Source organism: Ptiloglossa arizonensis, chromosome 7, assembly GCF_051014685.1.
Source record: "Ptiloglossa arizonensis isolate GNS036 chromosome 7, iyPtiAriz1_principal, whole genome shotgun sequence".
Taxonomy (NCBI): Eukaryota; Metazoa; Arthropoda; class Insecta; order Hymenoptera; family Colletidae; genus Ptiloglossa; species Ptiloglossa arizonensis.
This window is the reverse complement of record NC_135054.1, coordinates 22002375-22027684: the sequence shown is the minus strand read 5'-3', so window position 1 is coordinate 22027684 and position 25310 is coordinate 22002375. Positions and strand designations below refer to the sequence as shown.

The window sequence follows — 25310 nt, the reverse complement described above, 5'->3', positions numbered from 1 at the left end:
GAGTCCATAATCGATACGTGTAGCCTTGATTTCAATGTATTGAAGATGTTTTTAAATGTATAAAGGAAGGCTTAAATGCAAGGAAATTACATTACGCCGATTGCGTTTAATTTTACACTTATTCGAAAGATGATACATACAACAGTTTGTACATAAATATTTATTTATTTTATCATACAATAGGGAATATCATTCAAATGAAATTACTTATCTGTAATGTCGGTAAATTATGCTTGTCCCGCCATCTATTTGTGGGAATTAGAACAATTCCTCGACAAACTTGAGCGTTTCTCCACCAGGTGCTTTCACACCTTAAGTGTAGTTTACCAATTCTCCAGTAGATGGCAACTCAGTTCTTTGCCGTGTGACATATGTGTGTCACTGAGCGTTCAGAATATACTTGCACACATACAAACTATAATTTCGATATGTAGAGAGATATTCATTTATTTTATCGCACAGTTACTTCGATTGTCTTTGTTCGATCTAACAAATATTTTAAGAAATTGATGGCTTTCAAGCCGTTATTTATATTAGGACATTGTTAGTATTTGTTTAAACTACGGTCCTACGACGATTGTTAATAATTATGATAAATAAACATCAAGATATTGCGAAATCTATGAAGACGAACGGTTTAGGTGAATGTTTGTTCATTTCCGCAATTGTTACTAACATTTACGCTTGTTCACAATATTAATCGAACAATATGCATGTTATTTATGCATTGCAAATGATTAAATAACTTATATAAATTGATTTTGATCGATATTCAAAGTGAAAACTGTTTCCTAGTGTTTCGTAGAGTTTTAAATGATGGAAAGTAATAATTGTCCATTTGGTACATTAATTTAACATTTGTTTAATTAATGTAATTTACACAATACGCGTAGAAGTTGCATTTTTTACTCGAAATTGCCGAAATTCTATTAATCGCTTTTCTAGATAGAAAAATCGTCGTGATGAATACTTGTGAATCGATAATGAATTTGTGTAGCCTTGACAACGTCGGTTGAACCTCAATGACAACAATTTCATTGCGAACAAGGAATACTTCAACGAAATAATATTTTAAGCCATTATTTATACTAGGGCATTGATATTAATTGTTTAAAGTATGGTCCTACGACGATTGTTATTAATTATCATAAATAAACATCAAGATATTGCGAAAAATGCAAAGGCGAACGGTTTTAGTAAATGTTAGTCATTTCCGTGATTGTTATTAACATTTTCGCACGTTTCGAACATTTATGTTACAGTATGTATTTCATTTATGTATTGCAAATGATTGGTTTGCCTATAAAAATTAAATTTTATCGAAAAATTAAAGTAAATGTTTAGAATTCATATATTCCTCGATTTCTTATCAAAATTAACATTTGTAAACTAATTAATGATTTTAACTGTAAAAATTGTGAATATTAATGTTCAAAATGCATATTATTTATGCATTTTAAATGATTGATTTGCCTGTAGAAATTAATTTTGATCGCAAATCAAGAAACATATCAATGCCAATATTATGCTTTCATTTTCGATCAAAATCAACTTCTATAAGTCACTTAATCATTTACAATGCACAAATAAGTTGCACATTGTTCCATTAATATTGGGAAAATGCGTAAATGTTAATAACAATCGCGAAGATGGATAAATATTCACCGAAACCGTTCGTCTTTGCAGATTTCGCAATATCTCGATGTTTATTTATCATATTTATTAACAACCGTCGTAGGACGATACTTTGGACAATTATTAACAATGTCCTAGTATAAATAATGGTTTAAAATATCATTTCGTTGAAATATTCTTTGTTCGCGAAAGAATTTTTCGCTGAGATCCAACTGACATTCTCAAGGCTACACATCGATTATCGATTCACAAGTATTTATCGCGATGATTTTTCTAACCAGAACAGCGATTAATTGAATTTTGGCATTTTTATTTAAAAAATACCACTTCTACGCGTATTGTGTAAATTATAAGAATTAAACAAATGTTAAATTAATGTATCTAATAAACAATTGTTACTTTTCATGCTTTGAAACATTAAGAAACACGTTTATACCTCGAATCTCGGTTAAAATTAATTGCTGTAGGCGAATTAATCATATTTGATGCATAAATAAGATGCACATTGTAAGATAAATGTTCGGAACATGTATAAATGTTAGTAACAATCGCGAAAATGGACAAATATTCACCGAAACCGTTCGTCTTCGCAGATTTCGCAATATCTCGATGTTTATTTATCATATTTATTAACAACCGTCGTAGGACCGTAAATTAAACAATTATTAACAATGTTCTGGTATAAATAATGGTTTAAAATATCATTTCGTTGAAATATTCTTTGTTCGCGAAAGAATTTTTCGCTGAGATCCAACTGACATTCTCAAGGCTACACGTATCGATTATCGATTCACAAGTATTCATCGCGATGATTTTTCTATCCAGAACAGCGATTAATTGAATTTTGGCATTTTTATTTAAAAAATACTACTTCTACGCGTATTGTGTAAATTATAAGAATTAAACAAATGTTAAATTAATGTATCTAATAAACAATTGTTACTTTCCATGCTTTGAAACATTACGAAACACGTTTTAACATCGAGTCTCGATCAAAATCAATTTCTATAAGTTTCTTAATTAATTGCAATACATAAATAAGATGTACATTGTTCGATCAATATTGGGAACATTCATAAATGTTAGTAACAATCGCGGAAATGAACAAACATTCACCGAAACCGTTCGCTTTCGAAGATTTCGCAATATCTTAATGTTTATTTATCATATTTATTAACAACCGTCGTAGGACCGTAGATTAAACAATTATTAACAATGTTCTGGTATACATAATGGCTAAAAAGCCATCAATTTGTTGAAATATTCGATTAGATCGAACAAAGACAATGGAAGTAACGGTAAGTCACTGGTAAGTGACCTTGCGGCGGGTATAAAAGGAGCCGCCGGTTGTTTAAAATTTCATTGTTCCTGGAGCCTCCGAGGTGGACGGATCTCTTCGTTTTAGGTTCATGGAAGGAGGATCCCCCCCCCCCCCCACCTTGGTAACCGGTACTGGCCGCCGGTAGGCGGTGGTCAGTACTGGCGACCACTCTCTCAATCTTTTCTTTTTTTTTAATTGTTTCTTTGTCTAATTCATTTCATTTGTTCTCTGATTTCAATTTCTACTTGTTTTTACATGTTTATTTTTTTTCCACTAACCAAATTCATTTCTATTTTCTATTATGCCTTGACTTTAGGTTACTCTTAGGTTTCTCTTAGATACATTCTCTTAGATGCATCGGAAAACGAAGAACGAAGAACGAAGAGGACTGATGTATTGCATCCTCCGCGGGACTGTTGATTCCAAGTATAGACTAAGTTAGTTTTAAGGTCACCATGTACGAATATCTGTGATCTGCCGAGCAATTATCCAATCTTTAGCTTCTTTTTGCTCGCTTGCTCGTATCTCAGTCCGGCCACCTCTGCTTGTTGCATAAGCAAGTGACCGGCCGTGGAGGTGGGCCGAACGTTCGATCGCCGTCTCTTCTGGTGCGTCCGCTTTGAGAGAGTATCTGCTGCGGACACAGGGGCAGGTGTTCGCACCGGTCCCTGCGGAAGCCCTTGATCCATCATAAGACCCTCTCTTCGTCATCCTCCGTGAGTCAGGTCCACGCTCTGCGTGGCTCCTGGCTGCGGAGTTGGGAGAAACGGGGCACTCCTCTAGAGGAGTGGACGGCGTCGCGCATATCCTTGAGAATCGGGCCCACTGAGGGGAAACGGGACCGACCTAGTAGGAGCAACTCTACGGTTCGCGTCGCGTATTTCCCAATTTTGCCTAATTTTTCCATAATGTAATTGCTCGGCAGAATTAAACGAGGAGATCGAAGGAACATTGATTCCTTCTATCTCTGCAGTTAGAATAAGTTAGTTTTAAGGCTGTGATCTGCCAAGCAATTATCCAATCTTTAGCTTAATTTTGCTCGCTTCCTCGTCCCTCCGTCCGGTCACCACTGCTTCTTGTACAAGCAAGTGGCCGGCCGTGTAAGTAGTCCGAACGGTCTATCGCCGTCTCTTCCGGTGTGTCCGCTTCCAGAGGGGGCATGTTGCGAGCACAGGAGCAGGCATTTTTGCCGGTCCCTGCGAAAGCCTCCAAAATAAGACCCTCTCGTCGTAAAGATGGAGAAACGGGGCACTCCTCTAGGGGAGTGGTAGGCGTCGTTCGTTTTCTCTGGAATCGGAACCACGGAGGGGAAACGGGATAGACCTAGTAGGACCAACTGCACGGTTCGTGTCGCGTCTTTCCCAATTTTGCCTAATTTTTCCATAATGTAATTGCTTGGCAGAACTAAACGAGGAGATCGAAGGAACATTGATTCCTTCCATCTCTTTGGTTTAGTATCTTCGTTTGTATCGCACGTCGAGGGAGATCGATGGAACTTTGATTCCATCTATCTCTCTCCGGGTCTCCGCTCGCAGCAACCTCCACGTGGTGAGACCTGGTAATCGGTATTACTCGCTGCGAGTAATATCGAGCTAATTGGCTGCGAATTTAGAATGGTTATTTAAGATAAGAAAAAGTTGAAAACCTTGAAAAGTAACATTTTTGTGGTGCGTGTGAATGCTCGAGTATGTTAATTAAACGAAAGAATGAGATTGTATCACCGATGTATTGATATCTTTCAATAAAGTCATTTTTAGTAACAACAAAAGCTTCTTTTTAACCATTATTTGCCTCCAATTCCTTAACCGAATCCTACCACATTGCTAAATTACCAAAGTTCCAAAATCGTCGAAAAATTTGGCCAATGTTCAGAAATTCATTCGGAAATCACGCAAAATCTTAATTCGCAGAAACTTTTGGAATTTGACGACATTTCCAAAAATCCCCGGAATAGGAATACCTTCTCGAGTATCGTGTCCTCCCGTTACTAAAGCCAAAAATCAACGACAGATCTAGCAAAAGTTCAGAAATTCGTTCGAAAATGCCAAAAAATCTCAATTCGCGGAAATTCTTAGAATTTGACGTCATTTCTAAAAATCCGCGAAATCGTGACACTTCCTCGCATATCGTATACTCCTGACACGACGAGTCCCAAAATCGAACATTTGCTGAAATTTATGTCTGAATTTCAACTTTTGGTACGAGGAGAACACTTTCGCCAAGGAGGTATGCATTTCGATTTTTCGAGTATTAATCAAATGTTACATTGATACATCTTATAGACAATTATTACTTTTCATATTATAAAACTTTAAGAATCATCTCTTTACTTCGAAGCTCGATCAAAATTAATTTCTACAAGTTTCTTAATCATTTGTGATGCATAAATAAGATGCACATTGTTCGATTAATATTAGGAACATGCATGAATGTTAGTAAAACTCGCGGAAATGAATAAACATTCACCGAAACTATTCGCCTTCGCAAACTTTGCAATATCTTGACGTTTATTTATCATAATTATTAACAACCGTCGTTGGACCGTAGATTAAACAATTTTTGACAATGTTCCGGTATAAATAATGGCTAGAAAGCCATCAATTTTTTGAAATATTTGGTTAGATCGAACAAATACAATCGAAGAAACCGTACGATAAAATAAATGAATATTTCTCTACATATCGGAATTATAGTTTGTATGTTTGCAAATATATTCTGAACCCGCAATTACAAATCCCTGTAACGTGGTAATTACATGAGCTGCCATCTATTGGAGAAAGGGTTAAACTATACTTAAGGGGTGAAAACACCTGGCGGAGAAACGCTCAAGTTTGTCGAGGAATTGTTCTGACTTCCATCAAAGGATGGCTCCACAAGCATTATTTACCGACATTACAGATAAGTATCTCCTTTCGAATGATATTCCCTACCGGGCGATAAAATAAATAAATATTTCTGTACAAACTTTCGTATGCATCATTTTTCGAATAAATGTAAAATTAAACGCAATCAGCGTTATGTAATTTCTCTGCATTCTAGCCTTCCTTTATACATTTAAAAAAATCTTTGATACCACGAAATCAAGTCTACACATATCAATTATCGACTCGAAGTGTTTATAAACGATGACTTTTCTATATAGAAAAGCGATTAATCGAATTTCAGCACTTTTGTGTAAAAAAAACAACTTCTACGCGTATTGTGTAAATTATGAGAATTAAATAAATGTTAAGTTATTGCAATAAATACACAATTATTACTTTTCATGCTTTAAAACTTTACTAAATATGTTTTTAAATTGAATCTCGATCAAAATCAATTTCAATAAGTATAATCATTTATAAAGTATAAATAAGATACACATTGTTCGATTAATATTGGGAACATGCATAAATATTAACAAAAATCGCGAAAATTAACAAACCTCTTCTCCAATAGAGAACAACCCATATAATTACCACGCTACAAATGTTTGGAATTACGCGTTCAGAATATATTTGCATGCATACAAACAATAATTTCGATATGTAGAGAAATATTCATTTATTTTATCGCACGGTAGGCAATGGCATTCGAAAGGAGATACTTATCTGTAATGTCGGTAAATTATGCTTGTCCCGCCATCTATTTGTGGGAATTAGAACAATTCCTCGACAAACTTGAGCGTTTCTCCACCAGGTGTTTTCACCCCTTAAGTGTAGTTTCTCAGTTCTCCACTAGATGGCAACTCACATCAATGCCGTGTGACATATGTGTGTCACTGAGCGTTCAGAACATATGTGCCTACATACAAAGTATAATTTCGATATGTAGAGAAATATTCATTTATTTTATCGCACGGTTACTTCGATTGTCTTTGTTCGATCTAACGAATATTTCAAGAAATTGATGGCTTTCAAGCCGATATTTATACTAGGACATTGTTAATATTAAATTTTATCGAAAAATTAAAGTAAATGCTTGGTATTCATATATTCCTCGATTTTTGATCAAAATTAACATTTGAAAACTAATTAATGATTTCAACTGTAAAAATTATGAATATTAATGTTACAAAATGCATATTATTTATGCATTTTAAATGATTGATTTGCCTGTAGAAATTAATTTTGATCGCAAATCGAGAAACATATCAATGCCAATATTATGCTTTCATTTTCGATCAAAATTAATTTCTATAAGTCACTTAATCATTTGTAATGCACAAATAAGTTGCACATTGTTCGATTAATATTGGGAACATGCGTAAATGTTAATAACAATCGGGAATATGAACAAACATTCACTAAAACGTTCGCCTTCGCAGATTTCGCAATATCTTGATGTTTATTTATCATAATTATTAACAACCATCGTAGGAGCCTCCGCGGCGGACGGAGCTCATCCTCTGGGGGACCTCGACCCTCAGGGCCTGAGTGGCACGCCGCGGAGAGGGCCGGTACCGTGGCGTACTCGCGGAGGACCCGCGGCGCATCTGCGCCGACCAGCGCGAAGGAAGTGTGTGGGAAGGTAGATCGATGTAACTCCAATACATTTCAATAAATTCATTAAGTAAAAAATAATGGGCATTTTTTCTTTTCCCACTTTATTTCCATTCCCTCTACTGCAAGAATTTCTAACTTTTGCTAAAATTTTTCGAAAATTCTCAGAAGTTACGTCATTTTCGCGAAATTCCGAAAATTCTCAGAAATGACGTCATTTTCGCGAAATTCCGAAAATTCTCAGAAATGACGTCATTTCCAAGAAGTGGCACGATAGGAATACCTCCTCGCACATCGTGTTCTCCTGATACCAAAGTCTCGAAAACAGTGAAAAATTCTAGTTAAAGTACAGAAATTCGTTCAAAATTCGCGGCTAGGAGAAATTCTTGGAAATGACGTCATTTCCAAGAAGTGGCACGATAGGAATACCTCCTCGCACATCGTGTTCTCCTGATACCAAAGTCTCGAAAACAGTGAAAAATTCTAGTTAAAGTACAGAAATTCGTTCAAAATTCGCGGCTAGGAGAAATTCTTGGAAATGACGTCATTTCCAAGAAGTGGCACGATAGGAATACCTCCTCACACATCGTGTTCTCCTGATACTGAAGGCTCGAAAACAGTGGAAAATTCAAGTTAAAGTACAGAAATTCGTTCAAAATTCGCGGCTAGGAGAAATTCTTGGAAATGACGTCATTTCCAAGAAGTGGCACAATAGGAATACCTCCTCGCGCATCGTGTTCTCCTGATACCAAAGTCTGTAAATCGGGCAAAAGTTTTAGCAAAATTTTGATTTTCGGAACTTTGGTATCAAGAGAACGTGACAGTCGAGGGGGCATTCTTGCCACACCATTGTCATTGGAACGATATTGTCAACTGTTTCATTTCGATAAAACAAACTTCTAATATATCGTGATTTCTTTGTTCAAGATAGAAACGTTTTGCGATGACAAGTACCTAATCTTAGTATATGAAACGATGTAACGTAAAAGACCCTCCTGGCGTTGTTTGCGTTGTTACTCTTTTCAGCGGTGTGTACGTCCGTAGGTTTTCTCGCACAGAAACTCACTCGAAAGGAAAGCACACCTCTTTGTTGCACCACGATGCGCTTTTCCCTTCACGATAGTTTTATACGAACCACTCCATTAACTGACAGCGTTAACCGCGCACTGTGCAATATTTCCATCTAATATCCTTTCCCTGGTAATTCGAAGCAAACCCTTTGCAACAAGCGGTTGAAATTAGTTTCTATAAACTAACGGAACGTGACGTGTTCTCACGAGGCGATAAAATTATTATAACTGGTGCGAATCTTGATTATACAACATGCGGACCTGCGCCTGATTTATTGATGCAATTTTCCGTTCGCTGAAGTTCCGCGATAGGAGCTGCAGCACGATTTTAAACCGATAACGATTGGAGCGATCTCATCGTTCAACGACGACTGATTCCGAAAATAAAGTTTCATATTTGCAGATTATCGCGAGTACCTAGTGAAACGTGGTCCTCGAAACTTTCCAAAGACGTACTCGAGCATACGTTTCGTTCTGAAAGGATACTCAAAAACAGGTATTATTGTAGCAAATACAGGTACTTTTCTAGAATTATCAACGTTCGATTTCATGGCGAGAAGGTAAATTTGAAATAACAAGTTTTCGCGCGTGTTTAAAAATATTTAGAAAGTGATCGGATAGAAATTCCATATTCTTATTCGTTCGATATTCTACAAACAGTAATTATCGTATTCAGAATAGTATATAAGGTACGCTTTAGAAACTCATACTTTTCAAGAATCTACATTCTGCAGCACCTCTCGGTTTTGTCGATATAATTTCCAACGTACATTACCTGCACAAAGATTGAATATCTCCGGCACAATTGAATTTACCTAATGTGGAAGAACCTGGCAATGAGTGCATCGTTCGTGCCACGAGTCCTCGTATTTTTATAGACAACCAGAGATGGGGATGACACCGGAGAAAGCTATCAGATTCACGAAATACAGCGTCGCTCTGGTTTGTTCCTGGCCACCGTCGCTGATGGCGACGAAATTCCAACTAACGTTCTTCAACGCGTTGTGGTACGCGTCGTTCGTCAGCTCCATGGTGTTGCTTCTACCACTATTGAACGCGATTTACGAGTTCCGTAAGGAGCCCATAATTCTTGGTAAAACCGTGAGTCTTTGCTCGGCTGTCGCCCAGGTGGTGATTAAAATGTCAGTTTGCCGGTTGAAGCAGAGAGAATTTCGAGTAAGTTGCCAGGCATTCTTGGCGGAGCGTCAACGAAACTCTCGGAAATTTGGCAAGCATTTGGTTTGATTTCAGAATTTGTTCTACGAGCTGGAGACATTCTGCGAGCGAGCAACCGCGGACGAAAGAATTGTTCTCCAACGTCACGTGGACAGATACAAATGCTTCCATTGCGTTTACACGTTGTGGTGTTTCATTACCGCGGCGTTCGTCATAAGCGGGCCGTTGTACTCGCTGCAAACGTTCCCCACGCATGCGAAGTACCTGTTCGCGGTGGAACGTCAGCCACTCAAGTCCATTATTTTCTTGCATCAGTCGTTGGTTGGCTTCCAGGCCTCCGCTGGCATGGCTATCGACGCTCAGGTGGCACTCCTTTTGCGATACGTGGCGGTCAGGTTCGAGATTTTGGCCCTGCAATTCCGGAAAGTCAAGTGCAATCGCGAGCTCGACGAGTGCATCAGAACTCACGCGGAAATTTTGAGGTAAATTGTGGATAATATCGGAAGCAAATAGATCGTGTACTCGTTTAATATTTTTTTTCTTTTCGAGTAATCTAGGCAGCTTTAAAAATTTGTCGTGTAAAATATTACAGTTTTATGTAACGCGTCCCGTAAGATTTGATGTATTATTCTTTTGTATTGTGTGGTATATTTTTTATCCCCGTCTAGAATAAATGTGCAATAATTGTAACGAACTGTTTGCGATTATTTACCGCGCGAAAAACCCTTTAAGCGATGGCAATTGAAACGTAGATTGCACAGTGATCTACAGCAAAGCTTTCGTAACGTTTGTAACAATTGACAAAGAAATTTTTTACCAAGTACTCGGGTGAAAGATCAACAATCCATGTACATGGAAGACATGGTCATCTTGGGAGAAGAATCATTTTGATTTTAAACTTAAAAGAAATGTATAACCTTTGATATGCGTTTCTTTTCTAAATGTCCGATAAAAGTGTTCTAGATTATTTCGACAATTATTATATATTTCTTTTCTATCTTCCCCGTATTTCTGCCTAACTTATCGCGATACATTCTTTTAGAGTATCCGAACTTTATACTTACATCGGGCGTCGAATTTCAGGTACTCGAAGAAAGTATGCCAATCCAGCAAGGTATTAGTTCTGGCGACTGTAGCGACGACAAACTTGGCAGTGATTTTTGGTAGTTTGAACCTAGTCACCGTAAGTAACTCCTCCGTCGTGAACTACGAAACGACAGGACAGGACTAACCAGTTTCCGGAATTTTCTGCAAAATAGAATCAACCGTTAATTCTGAAAGTTCTATACGCTCTCGTGGTGTTCAGCGCCAGCATGGAGTTGTTCATGTACGCTTGGCCGGCTGACAATCTCATCCACATGGTAATTAAAATAAATCGCACGATCGTCTTCAAAGCTAGAAACTGTGTTATCATAGTTTCTAGCTTTAGAATTCTTCTAGCTCGATCATTCTTTCGTATATCGAAATTCAGAGTGCAAAAACTGCTGTAGCCGCTTACAACATCGATTGGTTCCAACACGACATTCGAATGCAGAAAAAGATTTTCTGCGTCATCCTGAGATCCCATAAACTCGAAATGATCCGAGTCAGCGGAATTCTACCGAAACTTTCGTTGTCCTACTACTCGATGGTGAGTTTTAAATTTGTATACGATATTTCGGAAATAGACGACTTCTCCACTCACCCTAAGAACGAAGAAGTAGTTAAAAGATAGTTACTCTTCGTTCGCGACACGGTAGCGTAGAAATGTTTAAAACTTGAAAACATTGCTGAAAATTATTTCCACCTTTGTCGATGTTTCGGAGACGATCGATTTTCAAAAATTTATACAATATTCCGAATTTTGTCACGCGCGACTTTTTGGTATTATCTGGTTATCGATGGTGTCATTTTAAATTAAATTCTTCGGATCTTTAGAATATTTCTAACGGAGAAAAGAGTCGACAGTGGTCATCGTTTTACGTGAGATTAAACCAAAAATTGAACTTACGTTTGCACTACCATTTTCATCTTCAGAGAGAGTCGAGTATCAAAATTTGGCCACCTATTTCCGAAACATCTTCTACGAAATAACTAAATGGCGTTCGATTCCAATTGTTCCTTCTATCTTTGCAGTACCTGTACTCGGCTTTCTCCTACTTCGCAGCAGTGCGTATTATGGTTGAATCCATAAACGTCGATTGAATTTCAACGAAAGAAGGGGTTTAGTCAATGGAAACGATAACCATGTACGTTCTAAATATATACGAACAACGATACTCGAATTATTCCATGCAACGACGTGTTTCGTTTCGAAGTACTTGCCACCATATGCTACTTTGCATCTGCACGGTTAGGTAGGGGCGATATTCGTCAAAAGCGTCATGCGTTACCTTATCGACCGCAGAAACAAAATTGAAATTACTCGTTCGTTCGAGCAGACATTTCTAAGAAATTTCGATCTTAAATGCACCTCGTCGAGTTTAAATCACTTGGATAAACCGAGACACATCGTTCAATAATTCCTCTACGAAAAATTACACCGACCGTCGCGAGTGTCTACGCGGAAAAAAGAACTCGACTACGCTCGAAAAAAAATAAATAACGCTCGAAAGCGTTTCGAACTGCAACAAGTACAACATATTAATTATTTCAACGCGTAGAAGTCTCGATAATTCCATGGCATTCGGTATTCATCGTAGTTATAACGCATCGATCCCCTTCTTCTCGGGAGACGATATCGGACACGTCAGTTCGTGGTGAGAGCCCCTAACGGAACATTTACTCGATAAAAAGAGCTGAGAAACTCGAAACGTCGCTACTGCTTCAATTACCGTTTCCCTGTCGTTTACAAAATGTTCTCGAACGTGACACCGGAGATGGCCATACACTTCACCCGACTTAGCATTCATTTGAGTTGTTGCTGGCCGTTGCACGCGACCGCCACCAAGTTCCAGATACTCAAGTTCAAGATACTGAGAATTCTTGCGTTGATCAGCGTTCTGATGCTGTTGCTACCGCTGTTGTACGGATTGTACGTACACCAAGACGATTTCGTTACCTTCACCAAGATGGCCGGATTTATCAGCAATTTGTTTCACGTTCTTCTGCAGACGAGCGTGTGCATCGCCGAACACGATAGTCTAAGGGTAAAAAACGGGAACGTTGCTCAATGATTTCCAGCGGGACGAGTCGACAACAGAGGCTAGGAAATCGGTAACCACGTGACGTGTTGCAGGCCTTGATCGAAGAGATGACCGACTGCTGCCAGACGGCAAAGTCCTACGAAAGACGAGTCTTTCAACAATATCTCGACGCGTACTCGACGTTCTACGGGGTGTGCGCTACATGGTTTTACACGACCCCATCTGTGGTGGTCCTGGGGACCGTGTTCACGTCACAACCGTTCCCGACACCGGCCGAGTACCCGTTTCCTGTCGACTACGAACCCCTGAGGACGATTCTCTTCTTGCACCAGACGCTCGTGGGGATGCAGTGCGCCGCCATCGTATGCATCAACGTCGTCTGCGCGCTCCTGATACTGTTCGCCGCGGCTCGTTTCGAGATCTTGATGGTGGAGATGCGCGCCGTTCGGGACGTCCGTGCGTTGATAAAGTGCGTGAAAAAATATTACCACGTGAGAAGGTAAGAGATCAATTTTTGAACAACGAAAAACAAATACCGACGTAGAAGCTGAACGTTGGAACGTGTACAAGGGTGTGTCCTTTAAGTTTGATCGTTCCTCTAGGAGTTTTTCCAATCTAACGAAGAAATGTTTTCCAAAAACTTTAGACAGATCTACGTAGCTTGTACACACTTGGATATTACGAAATACATGTTTCATCGAGCGAAGAATCTAGGACACTTTGTGTTTTTTACTTTAGAGGGTTGTAAACGATGTTGAGAGGGACTTAAGATTTAGGTGCAATGAACTCTATAATCTATTGTAGGTGGAAAACATTTGCATAGTAATTACAATGTGTGTTAGCGGCAGAAAGAAAACATTTCTTTGGTATATCGTGACTGGGAAATCCTGGTCAAACTTAAATTATATACCTTGTATAACTATAGGGTGTGTTGTTTCAGGTACGCACAGAAAGTGGTCAGTGTGGTTCAATACATGGATCTGGTCACGGTAACAATGGCGAGTTTACCACTGGTACTCTATGGTCTGAATGTTATCGGAGTAAGTTTTTCACGAGACTATCTTTCTCATCGTGTTCGCGACTCGAGTTGACAAACATTTTTTATTAACAGCGACAAACGCTCACGGTCAAAATACAGTTCCTGTTCTTGGGCATGACTGCTTCGATGGCTGTCTTCATGTGCGCATTACCGGCTGATCACCTCATGCAAGTGGTGAAACGCTTTTACATACTATTCGCCAGAGATGGACTTTTCATTTATAAATAATAATTCGTGAAATTTCTATCGTGGTGAAACACTTAATTCTCTGTTCAATATCTCAATCTTTGTTTATTTTTCGATCGTTCGAAACTTGTATCTGGATGAACATTTTGCTCATCCTTACTATTTGTTAAACGATGCTTGATTTATCGCCAGAGCGAGAACGCTCTTCGAAGCTTGTACGAATCGACGTGGTACGATCAGAGTGTGGGACTACAGAAGACTATTGTTCGGGCTATAGTACCTCTGAAACCGGTGACTATCAGTATAGCTTGTATAATTCCAGTCCTCTCGTTGCAGTACTATTGCTCGGTATGGGAATGCATTCGTGGAAGCCACTCGTTTCGTCGCATCGTCGATTGATGTTCTGTAATGTTTCAGTACATGGCGAATGCGTTTTCCTTGTTTACCGCTTTACGAATCGTGGTGACAGACGACGAGCAGGAATAAAAACTATCACACGAGTTTAATTCGTGCGTTATGGCCTACCTTAACAACCGAAAGACGACGCACGATCCTTGTAATTGATACGTTAGCGTCAGTTCGACGTATTTTTTCAATAAAGGGTGTGCAGTGGACCCAAGGGTCGTAAGTCTAATTCGAAGCTCCAGCTCGTCTTATTTTTGTCTCGTCTTTTTTGTCAGGAATGTAGTTGAACCTTTGCGCGTTGGTAGAGTTGAGTATTCTACCTGAAAAAATATAAGTCGTGGGGTAGACACTGGATAAGATGTTTAAAATATCGTTACATAAGTATAGATTTTATGTTTCTCGTGTGTAAAGATGAGCACCAGTTTTTGTGTTTTATTCCAATGTGATTATGGTGCGACTGAACTTACCAATACGCAAAGTGTCGACTAAATTCACGATTCAAAGGTTCTGCAATCTCCTTGCGAGTTCGTCGTCCCTTTTCCTTTGTCGTTCACACGACCATCTAGTCCACAACTGTGCGTTTAAAGTGAACAACGTATGTAAATGCTCTTATACTGATAAGAGGACTAATACACGTCAAGTGCGTGTTAATATTCGCTTTATAGTAATTTGTTTCACGAACCGTAGAAACTACAGATAAGTCCCCCAAATCGTGAAGACCACTTGGACACAATTTTTGGCAACTTATCGCCGTAAATTCGTGAAATTTTCTGCCAAATGGAAGCAACCGTTATTCCAGTTATCCCCTTGCTTATTAAGCATATGTATAGTAGCACTATACGGATACTCCGGTGCAGCTGTTTACCTCCATGGAAAATTTACATCGCGTTCGTCGATTCCTCGTCATTGCAGTTTCTTCGTATTCTGCTCCGCGTCGATTAAAATGTTACAAAAAGGAACGAAGCCGCGAGAAACCTTGCTTTCTTCGGTGCACTGTATTTGTACGGCGTGGATGCGGGAATTATTGACGTTCCATGCGCCTCTTATCGCAGTTAAGTAGAGGTGGCGAGAGAGGAAAACTCAGGGGCTATCATTAGAGTCGCATAACTTATTAACCGTTCCAAAACTTAACTGGAAGAGAAGAAGAACCGTCATTCTGCGAACGATATTCTTCGGGTGTTATTGTCTTATCTTTCGAATAGACGTCATCGTTTCGAAGTTGCTCTCGCAGAATCACTCTTCGCGAAATTCGTCCGTTCACACGATCATGTTCCGAAACGTAACTCCGGAGGAAGCTCTAACCTTCACGCGGTGTTGCACAGCGTTGAACTGTTGCTGGCCGCCGCCTTTAACCGCCACCAAGTTGCAGATACTGCGTTTCAAGTTTCTCAGGGCTTTGGGGATCCTCAGCAGTCTGGCGTTGTTCTTCCCGCTGTTGTACGCGTTGTACGTGCATCGTGACGACGCGATCGTCTTCACCAAGGTGATTTGTCTCATCTTCGCTGTGTGTCACATCCTCGCGCAGTCGTGTCTGAACATCGTTCATTACGAACGATATCAGGTAGACGACGACCATTCGAAAAATCGAGGGAGGAGAGTTTCGCGAATCGATGACTGAGTGTTTCGTAGGCGTTGATCGAGACGATGATCGTTTGCTGCGAGAGAGCGAGGTCGTACGAGAGATCGGTGCTGCAACGATACGTGGACAGGTATTCCATGTTTTACCGGGTGTCCGTGATGTGGTTCTACGCAACCGCCGCAGTCTTCGTCGGGGGAACACTGTTCGTCTCTCAGTCGTTCCCTACGGACGCTGAGTACCCGTTTGCCGTGGATTACAAGCCCCTCGGAACGATGATTTTCCTTCACCAAGCCATCGTCGGGATACAGTGCGCCGCGATAGTGTGCATCGGCGTGTTCGCCGCGTTGCTGTTGCTGTTCGCCGCGGCGCGATTCGAGATTCTGATGCTGGAGTTACGCGCCGTGAAGAGCATCGAAACATTGATACGATGCGTGAAGAAGTATCATCGCGTGAGAAGGTACGAAACGATGTCCAATGACTGATACGACCCTTTCGTTGCGAAAGAAATTACGAAAATCCGGCAAAGTTTCGAAATACGAAAATCGATTGGAGTATTTCTCAGAACGGTATTTAAATAAATTTTTGCCAGGTTTCGAAGATTTCTGCACCAAAATGTACGCGTTGAGTATTCTTAAAAAACTTGCTTCGATCGACTATCGGACACTGGGTACGCGAAGAGCTATGGCGAGCGATTGTAATCGCTCGTTGCAACGAAAGGGTTAAACGTTTCGAGCGGAACAGCCGCAGGATAATAATTTTTTCAGTTATGCGCAGGAAGTGGTCGACGTTGTTCGATACATAGCACTTATTGCGACGATCATGGCTACATTGCCGCTCGTGTTCTCCGGTCTTCATGTTATCGGTGTAAGTATGCGAGGTTCGTTGGAGAATTCGAGCGAAACACGATGAGAGATACTTTTGCGCAAACAGCGGGAACCGTTCGCGATAAAAGTGCAATTCATGCTGATGGGTGGGACCGCTCTACTGGAGATTTTCATGTACGCGTTACCGGCTGACAACCTGTTGGACGTGGTGAGACAATTTTTCTTTTTCGTACCATCCGGCACGAATTTCTTGACGGTCGTCGCGCGTTAACCGTGTCGTTCCCAGAGCGAGAAGACTCTTCGAAGCTTGTACGAATCTACGTGGTACGAACAGACTTTGGAAACGAAGAGAATGATCGTTCGTACGATAGTACCTCTGCGACCTATCGTTATCAGCGTCTCGTGCGTGATACCGGTCCTGTCGTTGAACTATTATTGCTCGGTACGAGAACACTTCGAATCGATGTTCGTCGCGTCGCTACGTCGACTGATGTTTTTTAATATTTTCAGTACATCTCGAACGCCTTTTCCTTGTTCACCGCTTTGCGACTCATGGTAAGCGACGAGGACATGAGTTGATCGTACGAGAGAAGCACAAAACGTATAGAGAATTGAACGAATTTTACTTGGACAACTGAGTTACGAAATATAGATTTTCGAGTAATAACACGAGCGACGAAGAATGTTCGTTCCGTAGTATTTATCCAGTACCATCGACGATACGATCGTCTAATATTAGCATAAAATAGATATATTTACTTTAGTCGACTGTATCTTGCAATAAAATATAACGAAAATAAATTACAACTCTAGATCCGACTCTACAGTTTCTATAAAAGTCTCCGGAGAATTGAAAATGTATCTAAAACAGTTTGTAAATTTATTAGTAGTCTCTTCTGACTCTCATTGCACAAATATACGCTCTTTCGAGCGTCCAATCATTTGATGAAACTCACCCAACGACCATCCTGTACAGTAGGTATTCACTCGATTCGTTTCTTCTGTCTGCAAGTGTTTCGTCCACTCCAGAAAATTAATTAAAGTTCTTCTTTCTTAATTGATCGTTAACTATCTCGAATGATCCGAATGTTCTATCGGGAGATACGTAAAAAGACATATTTCGCTTGAAAGAATTTGGACACTTCTATCTGCAAAAGAAAATCATGATCGAAGTTGAGCATCGTTCGAAGATTATACCCCCCGTAAAATCATCGCTTCGAGTAAAGTAGTTATCAGAGGAGATTATTTTCGATGTCCCACCCTATGTAAAAAACGCGTCCACCTGTTTTCAACATCGTTACACGTTTTCCATTCAATTTCACGTTTATCGACCGTTCCTTCGACACTTACGTAATCCGTAACCATCCGTTCTTCGACTTGGCTATCGTGGCTAAAATCATCTTCGGTTAAAAACACAATTTTTACAAAGTAAAGGTGACCGCGTACGTATTCATTACACGAAAAAAAGAACAATACGCGAACCAAGGGTGAGCCGAGTGTAACGCTTCTGGCAATTATCTTCGCAGCGAGAGGAACGTGACTGAAAGCGGAAGCGGAGAGGAGAGTAGGAAAATGATATCGTCGATGCGGCAACACGCATCACCTATTCATAGCCTCGATTATACGATTAGAGAGGGGTTGGTAACATACCTTTGCGTTTTTATTGAAAACGGTACAAGATTACAGTTCTCTCGCACCGATCCTCTTCTTTGGATGCAATACCGCACTCTCGAGTCCCTTGCATGAAAATTCATCGCATAAGAATCGTTTATATCCTCACGAAAATTCATTGCACGAGTCTTATTTATCGCTTCCAGTCGCTTCACAAGTCGCTTCTCGAAATTGTCGCAGCCATATTCGTCGTGTTCCTTTCCCTTCGTTATGTTCGGGCCCGTGACACCCGAGAAGGCAATCTACTTCACGCGCCTCAGCGTGGCACTGACCTGCTGTTGGCCACTGTCGTCCACCGCCAGCCGGGGTCAGTTGCTCTGTTTCAAAATCATCAAATTCCTGGTAAGCGTTAGCGCTTTCGCACTCTTGCTGCCGTTATTGTACGCGATTCGCGTGCACTGCAACGATCCGATCATCCTCCCCAACGTGATTTGCCTGACCGTGGCCGTGGGTCAGATCCTGATACACGTGTTGCTCTGCATGGTACACAACGATCGGATTCAGGTAGAATCAGCGGTCACTCGTCCAGGATCTGGTTCGACCGATCGAAATTTAGAAATGGTTAATCGCAGTGACGTGTTGCAGGCAGTGATCGAAGAGATGACCGACTACTGCCAAAGGGCAAAGTTCTACGAAAGACGAGTCTTCCAGCAATATCTCGACACGTACTCGACGTTCTACGGGGTGTGCGCTACATGGTTTTACACGTCCGCCTCTGTGGTGGTCATGGGGACCTTCTTTCTGTCACAACCGTTCCCGACACCGGCCGAATACCCGTTTCCCGTCGATTACGAACCCCTGAGGACGATCGTTTTCTTGCACCAGTCGGTCGTGGGGATACAGTGCGCCGCCAGTATGTGCATCAATGTGTTCTGCGCGCTCCTGATACTGTTCGCCGCGGCGCGTTTCGAGATCCTGATGGTGGAGATGCGCGCCGTTCGGGACGTCCGTGCATTGATAAAGTGCGTGAAAAAATATTACCACGTGAGAAGGTAAGAGATCTATTTTTTAATAACGTAAACCAAACGCCACCGTAGAAGCTAGGCGTTGGAACGTAAACGAAGGTGTATCCTTCAAGTTTGATCGTTCTTCTAGCAGTTTTTGACGATCTAACGAAGAAACGTTTTCCAAAAAAGACTTTACTAGGTACACACTTGGACGTGAAGAAATAAATGTATTATCGAACGAAGAATCTAGGTCGCGTTGACCTTTTGAAGCGGGAATATGTATTTCTGACATAACAGGATCGTAAACGATGTCGAGAGGGACTTGACTATTTGTTGTCAGTGGAAAACTTCTGTATAGTAATTACAACGTGTGTTACCGGGTGAAGGAAGTCATTTCTTTGGTAGATCATGCTCAGGAAATGGTGGTCAATCTTAAATTATATACCTTGTGTAACTACAGGGAGGTGTTGTTTCAGGTACGCGCAGAAAGTGGTCAGTGTGGTCCAGTATATGGATCTTGTCACGGTAATAGTTGTCAGTTTACCGCTGGTGATCTGCGGCCTGAATATTGTCGGAGTCGTAAGTCTTTCACGAGACTGTTTACCCATCGTGCTCGCGACTCGACTTGAAATGATATTTTTTATCAACAGCGACAAACGCTCACGGTGAAAATACAGTTCCTCTTCTTGGGCGGGACTACTTCGGTGGCTGTTTTCATGTGCGCATTGTCAGCTCATCACCTCATGCAAGTGGTGAAACGCTTTTACATACTATTCGCTACAGATGAACTCTTAATTTATAAATAATAATTCGTGAAATTTCTATCATGACGAAACATTTAATTCTCTGTTCAATATTTCATTCATCGTTTATTTCTTGTATCTGGATGAACATTTTGCTCGTGCTTGCTATTTGTACAAAATCTCGATTCTTGTTAAACGATGCTTGATTTATCGCCAGAGCGAGGACACTCTTCGAAGCTTGTACGAATCGATGTGGTACGATCAGGATGTGGTACTACAGAAGACTATTGTTCGGGCTATAGTACCTCTGAAACCGGTGACTATCAGTATAGCTTGTGTAATTCCAGTCCTCTCGTTGCAGTACTATTGCTCGGTATGGGAATGCATTCGTGGAAGCCACTCGTTTCGTCGTATCGTCGATTGACGTTCTGTAATGTTTCAGTACATCGCGAATGCGTTTTCCTTGTTTACCGCTTTACGAATCGTGATGGCCGACGACGAGCAGAAGTAAAAGCGATCAAACGAGATTAATTCGTGCGTTATGGCCTATCTTAGCGCACGATCCTTGTAATTAACACGTTAGCCTCAGTTCGGAGTATTTTTTCAATAAATGGTGCACAGTAGACCCAAGTTTCGTAAGTCTAATTTAATGCTCCAGTTAGTCTACTTTTGTCTCGTGTCTGACTCCCCTTCTACCAACAAGAAAAGCTCACGACCCTTGACTTGCGAGTGTAGTCGAAGCTTTGCACGCTAATAGAGTTGAGTATGCTACTTACGAAAATGTGAGACATATATTTGGAATATTGTCAGATTACTATAGATTTTGCATTTCTTGTGCGTAAAGGTGAGTATCAGTTTTGTGTTTTTTATTCCACTGTTACATTGATGGGATCAAACTTACCAATACGCAAAGTTCCGACAAATTTCACCATTCAAAGGTTCTGCACCCTTCTTGTAAATTCGTCGTCCCCTTTCCTTTGTCACACGACGATCTGGCCCACAATTGTGCGGCTAAAATAAACAACGTCTGTTATAATCAAATCTTCTTATCGGTAAATATGGGTGTACACGTGTTAAAATAATTATATATTTCTTTCGGATATAAATATGTAAGGTGATCGTCTTCTTGGTATCGTTGATCGTCGTTTGTAAAAGACAATTGATCTCCGCTTCGTAGTCTTTTGTTTTACCAACTGTGCGGTCTAGAATTAGACGCTTGACGTTGACTGACAATTAACAGCTCTCGTATGGTATTCAGGTATAATCAAGTGACTCTGTATTTTCATTCGTTGCAGATTTCAACATGAGTCTACCTATAGCTAAATAATAGTACTTTTTTCAATATTATAAACACTGACAACAGTTGCTAGTTTGCTTTAAAATTATTTTCCCTTATTTTTATAGCGAGGCTACGAACGATTTTTTTCCGTCGACACCTGCTGAATGTTACGTTCGTCTTGCAATAATCGCTCGAGGTAAACTAGTTATTAGAGGGAATTATTTTAGCCGTTTCACCCTACATAGAAAAAACATCCACCAGCTCTCACCGTCGTTAGACGTTTTCCACTCAATTTCACGTTTATCGACCGTTCCATCGACACTTAGGATAAACCAACTTTTCTATCGTAGCTACAACTACCTTCGGTTAAAAAAAAAGTTTTCGCGAAGTAAAGGTAACCGCGCTCGTTTTCATTATACATTAAAAGAAAGCAATACGTTCACCAAGGGTGTGTCGAGTACCGCCTCTGGCAATTATCCTCGTAGAGGGAGGAACGAGACCCAAAGCGGAACCGAAGGGGAAAAAAGGAAAATTACATTGTCGGTGCAACAGCACGCATCACGTATTAATAGTTCCGAGTGTACGACTAGAGAGGGGCTGGTGCGTTAATATCCCTTTGCATTTCCCTTGCAAGCAGTGAAAGATTGCAGTTCTCTCGCACCGATCGCCTCTTCTTTGGACGCAATACCGCACACTCGAAGCAATACCGCATACATCCTCTCGCAAATAAATCCATCGCATAAGAATCGTACACGTGTTCGTTTCTCTGTTCGTCTTATCGCGAACTTGCACTAAAATTCATCGTGCTCGTCTCGCTTCGTTATGTTCGGGCCCGTAACACCCGAGAAGGCGATCGCCTTCACGCGTCTCAGCGTGTTAATGAATTGCTGTTGGCCACTACCGTCCACCGCCACCCGGTTCCAGTTGCTCCGTTTCAATATCATGAGATTCGTGATAATCTCTAGCGCTTTCGCACTCATTCTGCCATTATTGTACTCGATGCACTTGCACCGCGACAATCCGGCCGTGTTCACGAACTCGGGTTGCCTGGCCATGGCCGTGTGTCCCATACCGGTACACGCGTTGTTTTGCATGGTTCATAACAATCGGATTCAGGTAGAATCTGCGATCATTTTCCCAGGATCAGACACGACCGATCGAACTTTAAGAATCGGTAATAGCAGTGACGTGTTGCAGAAGTTGGTCGAACAGATGAACAAATGTTGCGCCAATGCCAAACCATACGAACGAGAAATTCTGGTACGATACGCTGAAAAGTATTCGACTTTTTACGGGCTGTGCGTCGCGTGGCTTTACATGACATCGCTCGTCTTCGACGTGGGCACACTTTTCCTAGCCCAACCCTTTCCATCGGACGCCGAATACCCGTTCGCTGTCGATTACGAACCCATGAGGACGTTCATTTTCGTCCACCAAGTGGTCGTCAGTTTCCAGTGCTGCGCAGGCGTGAGCATGAACGTTTTCGCCGCGTTGCTGTTGCTGTTCGCAGGGGCGCGTTTCGAGATGCTGGTGGTGGAACTTCGCGAACTACAGGGCATCGAATCGTTGATAGAGTCTGTGAAAAAGTATTACCACTTGAGAAGGTACGAGACGATCGTCGCAAAGGACGAGCCGATGATCGAGCCGTTTAATGGAAGAGTCGAAAACAAATTTTTATTTCGCGAAAAGAGAACGATATTGTTTCGACGACTTTACAATGGCTGTTAATAAAAGAAACGTAACATATCCTGTGTCATTTTAGCGAATTTACGCTTTCTCTCTCGCCGTACGGTGATTAATTTTGACTCGCCACCCTTTTGCACCAAACGACTCGAATTATCTTTTGCTCGTGTCTTGGACGTTTCCAGCTCGACGTAGAGAATAATATCTTTCCAGTTACGCGCAGGAAGTGGTCAGTGTTGTTCGGTGCTCGACAATTTACACGACGATTGTGTCTACCGTGCCACTGGTGCTCTCAGGCCTCAGCCTTATCAGTGTAAGTACGAAGTAGACTGTTGCCGAGCGATTCCTAGTTACAAATACGTGAAATTATTTTTTTGTCAACAGCGACAATCGCTCACGGTGAAGGTGCAGTATATGGCTCTGGGTGCAATCGCGTTGTTGGAGGTCTTCATGTGCGCTTGGCCAGCCGATAATCTGTTGGACGTGGTGATTGCATTTTTATTCCGACTGAAAGAATTTTTAATCGATATTATCTTACTTGTTTTCTTTTTGGGGGTGAAAATACACGGTGGTGTTCCTTGTTTGTTTTATCGGAAAAATTGTTAATTAACATTGTCTCGATCTTTGTTCTTTGTTGTCAGAGTGAAAACGCTGTTCGGAGCTTGTACGAATCGTCATGGTACAACCAGAATGTGAGAATGCAGAAATTAGTTTTAATTGGTTTAGCACCTCAGCAACCGATCATCATCAGTTTCGCATGCGTGGTTCCAGTTCTGTCGTTGATGTTTTATTGTTCGGTACGAGAATACTTTTCTTGACTATAGTACGATGCACTGCGATATCATTCGATTATTTGTTATATTTCAGTACGTTTCAAATGCATTCTCTTTGTTTACCGCTTTGCGGCTCATGATGTACGAAGAAGAACCTTGATCGCAAGGAGATAAACGATTTCTATGTAAATTATGGATTGACTAATAATACCAAAAATTAGACGTTGTAGTCAAATATGTCTTAAATAAATGGTTGGGTAAATACGATTAATTTTGAGTCGAGCTTCTTTCGATAGTTTCCTTGCTTTCTAAAAAAATTTGATATAAAATATTGGGTCGTTCGGAAAGTCCATTTTCCAAAATGGAGAATATATAATTTAATAAAATGTTTATACACTCTACAAAAATCGTGTGTCATTTTCACCAAAAAAAAAACGAAATGACTTTCCGAACGACCCAATAGAACGATACTTGTGCAATATGTTTCCCGGAAACGTTCTCGTTTTATCCTAAAGTAAGGTAAAAGATTTTTGTACCGTCTAGCTCGTTAGAAGCAAGTGAAAAGCTTCTCTAAATTATTGATCCGATTGCGATATCAATTTGGAACAGAATGCACATTGAAAAGCATATCTTGCTTTATCTTCCAGACGTGAGTAGAGAAATAAATGTTATCAATTTCGGCACTCGCTTGTTTGTTGATCGTGTCGATATCCGTGCAATTGATGTATTATAGTTGCACCGTGAATTGTAAACTGCAACCGGTATTATTTAATTAATGCAATTTGTACGATAGATCGATGGAATCGTAATTGTTCCTGAAATATGGAAAATTAATATTATCGTGCAATTTCAGGTGGAAAGGAGGATCACGCTATTTGTGGTACATGTAATTTTGGCAAAAAATGCAGTTACGCAACAAAGGACGTATTTATTATACGTTGAATATAAGCCCAAGAATGGATTAACTGGTACTTCCAAACGTAAGTATAATAATATTCTGTGAAGTTAGTACGATCGATCGCGTAACGAGTAATTAACGCACACGAGTCGCGTAATAAACACTTTACCCTTTGTTTGACGTATTTTTTCTAAACGATTTACAGTAGACTCGATATTTTCATTTACTACGGATTTCGACATTAGTCAACTTGTAGCTAAAAAACAGTGCCTTTTACTACAGTCTAAAGAGCGAAGATGTACTCGCGTATTAACTGACAACAGTTGTTGGTTTGTTTTAAAATTATTTTCCCTTATTTGTATAACGAGGTATAAGAAAAGGTGAAAATTATAGACTTTTTTCTGTCGACATCTGCCGAACGTTACGTTCGTCTTGCAATCGTCGCTCGAGGTAAACTAGTTATCAGAGGAGATTA

At 40.5% G+C, this 25310-nt stretch overlaps 2 protein-coding genes across 2 annotated transcripts; both read left to right on the top strand.

Moving 5' to 3' along the window:
• The first annotated feature begins 18722 nt into the window (after nt 1–18722).
• Nucleotides 18723–20713, top strand: LOC143149689 (uncharacterized). The gene is made up of 7 exons (XM_076317257.1): nt 18723–19504; nt 19591–19672; nt 19757–19839; nt 19936–20038; nt 20110–20211; nt 20420–20575; nt 20645–20713. Exons 1-7 carry the CDS (start codon nt 18723–18725, stop codon nt 20711–20713), a joined length of 1377 nt encoding a protein of 458 aa, XP_076173372.1.
• Nucleotides 20714–22423: 1710 nt separating this feature from the next.
• On the top strand, nt 22424–24112 carry LOC143149688 (uncharacterized). The gene is made up of 4 exons (XM_076317256.1): nt 22424–23201; nt 23388–23650; nt 23806–23961; nt 24032–24112. Exons 1-4 carry the CDS (start codon nt 22424–22426, stop codon nt 24095–24097), a joined length of 1263 nt encoding a protein of 420 aa, XP_076173371.1. The 3' UTR covers nt 24098–24112.
• Nucleotides 24113–25310: the final 1198 nt, after the last annotated feature.

Coding starts and splice junctions, on each gene's coding strand:
- LOC143149689 (XM_076317257.1), top strand. CDS start 18,723: ATGTTCGGGCCCGTGACACCCGAGAAGGCAATCTACTTCACGCGCCTC. Junction 20,039..20,109: donor GCCTGAATATTGTCGGAGTC/GTAAGTCTTTCA, acceptor TTTTATCAACAG/CGACAAACGCTCACGGTGAA. Junction 20,212..20,419: donor CTCATCACCTCATGCAAGTG/GTGAAACGCTTT, acceptor ATTTATCGCCAG/AGCGAGGACACTCTTCGAAG.
- LOC143149688 (XM_076317256.1), top strand. CDS start 22,424: ATGAGATTCGTGATAATCTCTAGCGCTTTCGCACTCATTCTGCCATTA. Junction 23,202..23,387: donor GTTTCGACGACTTTACAATG/GCTGTTAATAAA, acceptor AGTTACGCGCAG/GAAGTGGTCAGTGTTGTTCG. Junction 23,962..24,031: donor CGTTGATGTTTTATTGTTCG/GTACGAGAATAC, acceptor GTTATATTTCAG/TACGTTTCAAATGCATTCTC.